The sequence below is a fragment of the Micropterus dolomieu genome, unplaced genomic scaffold (genome assembly GCF_021292245.1).
Source record: "Micropterus dolomieu isolate WLL.071019.BEF.003 ecotype Adirondacks unplaced genomic scaffold, ASM2129224v1 contig_14817, whole genome shotgun sequence".
Taxonomy (NCBI): Eukaryota; Metazoa; Chordata; class Actinopteri; order Centrarchiformes; family Centrarchidae; genus Micropterus; species Micropterus dolomieu.
The window spans coordinates 1-1,933 of record NW_025743803.1 but is presented as its reverse complement, the minus strand read 5'-3'; the positions used below and the strand labels follow the sequence as shown (position 1 = coordinate 1,933).

At 40.2% G+C, this 1,933-nt stretch overlaps 1 protein-coding gene across 1 annotated transcript; it reads right to left on the bottom strand.

Moving 5' to 3' along the window:
- Positions 1-3: 3 nt before the first annotated feature.
- On the bottom strand, positions 4-1,460 carry LOC123967023 (putative WEB family protein At1g65010, chloroplastic; the record flags this gene model as incomplete). Its single annotated transcript, XM_046043071.1, has 1 exon — positions 4-1,460. A coding segment is annotated over exon 1 (1,359 nt), but the record flags the coding sequence as incomplete, so codon positions are not given.
- Positions 1,461-1,933: the final 473 nt, after the last annotated feature.

Below are 1,933 nucleotides of genomic sequence, written 5' to 3'. Positions count from 1 at the left end.
CTTTTCATTGAGCTCCTGGACCTCTTGTCGAAGTACGTCCTTTCCTCGGCCCATGGCATCTTTTTCCATTGTCAGCGATTTATTCATGACCTCCAGCATTTGTTCACTTTGTAGTCTGGCGTAGAGCTCTTCAACCTTGAGTTGTAATGTGTAGTTTTGTTGGCTCAAGGCTTCATTTTCTTCTTTCATGACATTATTCTTGTCTACCAAAGCTTGTTCCTTTACAAGCCTTTTCTCCACCTTCTGAATTTCTTTTTTCAGGATGTTATTTCGCTGTGTTAGATTCTTTTTCTCTACTTTCATTGCTTTATACATTTCATCTATGACGGTTTTGTTTTCCATCTCCTCAATGCGCTGTTTGATTTCTTGATGGAGTTCATCGTTGTGTCTTCTTAAGGCTTCAGTCTCCTGTCTCAGTGGACCAAACTTGACTTCATAGACTAGCATGCTATCACGCTTTGAGTAGAGCGAACGAAGTTCTTTAAGAAGCTCATTTTGTTTTGCAGAAACATCTTTTTTTTCAGATTTCAGGGCTTTATACTTGTCCTTCATGGCTTTTCTGTTCTGGATCCTTCTTGTAAGGCTCTGAATGAGTAGTTTGAGGTTTTCATTTTCTTGGCGCATAAATTCCATGACGTGCAACTTCTCCCCATACACGAAACTGAACATATTTTGATCTTTAAAATCTTTGTAGAGCTTCAGCTGTTGTTCTCTCAGTGCAGCGTTCTGCTGGCTGATGGCCACTGTTGACACTTCCATTTGATCAATCATTTCCTGCAGAGCCTTTTCATTACGGAGATCTTTGGCCATCTCCTGAATATCTTGTCTCAGGTTGTCATTTTGCTGGCTAATCGCCACATTCTCTGCTTTCAGTTGATTATACATTTCATCCAAAGCATTTAAATTTCTGCACTTTTCTTTGAGCTTCTGGATCTCCTCTTGTATGCTGTAATTCTGGAGCCTCACGACCTCAGTTTCCTCCTTCATGACCTTACACATTTCCTCCAAAGCTGGTTCATTTTGGAGTTTTTTCCTGAGCTCCTGAATCTGTTGTTGCAGTGCCCCATTTTGCTGGCTTGCTGCTAAGTGCTCTGCCTTGATGTTCTTACACTTCTCATCCCAGGCTTTGTCAGGTCGCATATGGTTTAGCTCCTGAACTTCTTTTCCCAAAGCTTCCTTGGCTATTAAAATGGCTTCTTTTGCCACTTTCACAGCCATGGGCATTGCATCCAAATCTTTTTGAGTTCGGCAATTTTCATGGTGCTCTGCCAGTTGTTTTTTCTGATCTTGTTTCGGATACCTTTGCAGTTGGATATTAATGCCTTCAAGTTGTTGAATGACTGCTTCTAAGTCCATATCCATTTTTCAACAAGTTTCTTTTTCTGGGCTCTGTACACGAAGCTCAGTTGTAAATGATTCAGGTGTTAGATTGAACAGTTGAAGTATTAAAATGTGTTCACTCAGTGACTTTGATCTTTGGAATGTTGAAGATGTCATAAAGTACAGGAAGTGACAGAACCTTTCACACAGCATGGTGTTTATGACATCATCAACATTATGACATCGTCAGAATTCTGATTGATAAAGTACAGGAAGTGACAGAACCTTTCACACAGCATGGTGTTTATGAAACGGTAGAAAGACAGAGGAGGTGGTGATCCTTTGAGCAAATTTGAATCTACACATTTTTATACACAGAACATGTCCTCCTCTTTGTCTACGTTTTCTTACATAAGAAGCAATCAATCACTCCCAAAATTTGGAGGCAATACTATTATCCAACTGCTGGAACACAAACATCCTCACACATTAACCCTTTTTGATCTGCCCTGTCCAAACCTGGGCGAACGTCCCAGAGAAAAATAACATTTTACATATCGATTCTGTCCTTATATGTCGTACTCCATGAATCCTTGCGTTTGGACCAGAAGAA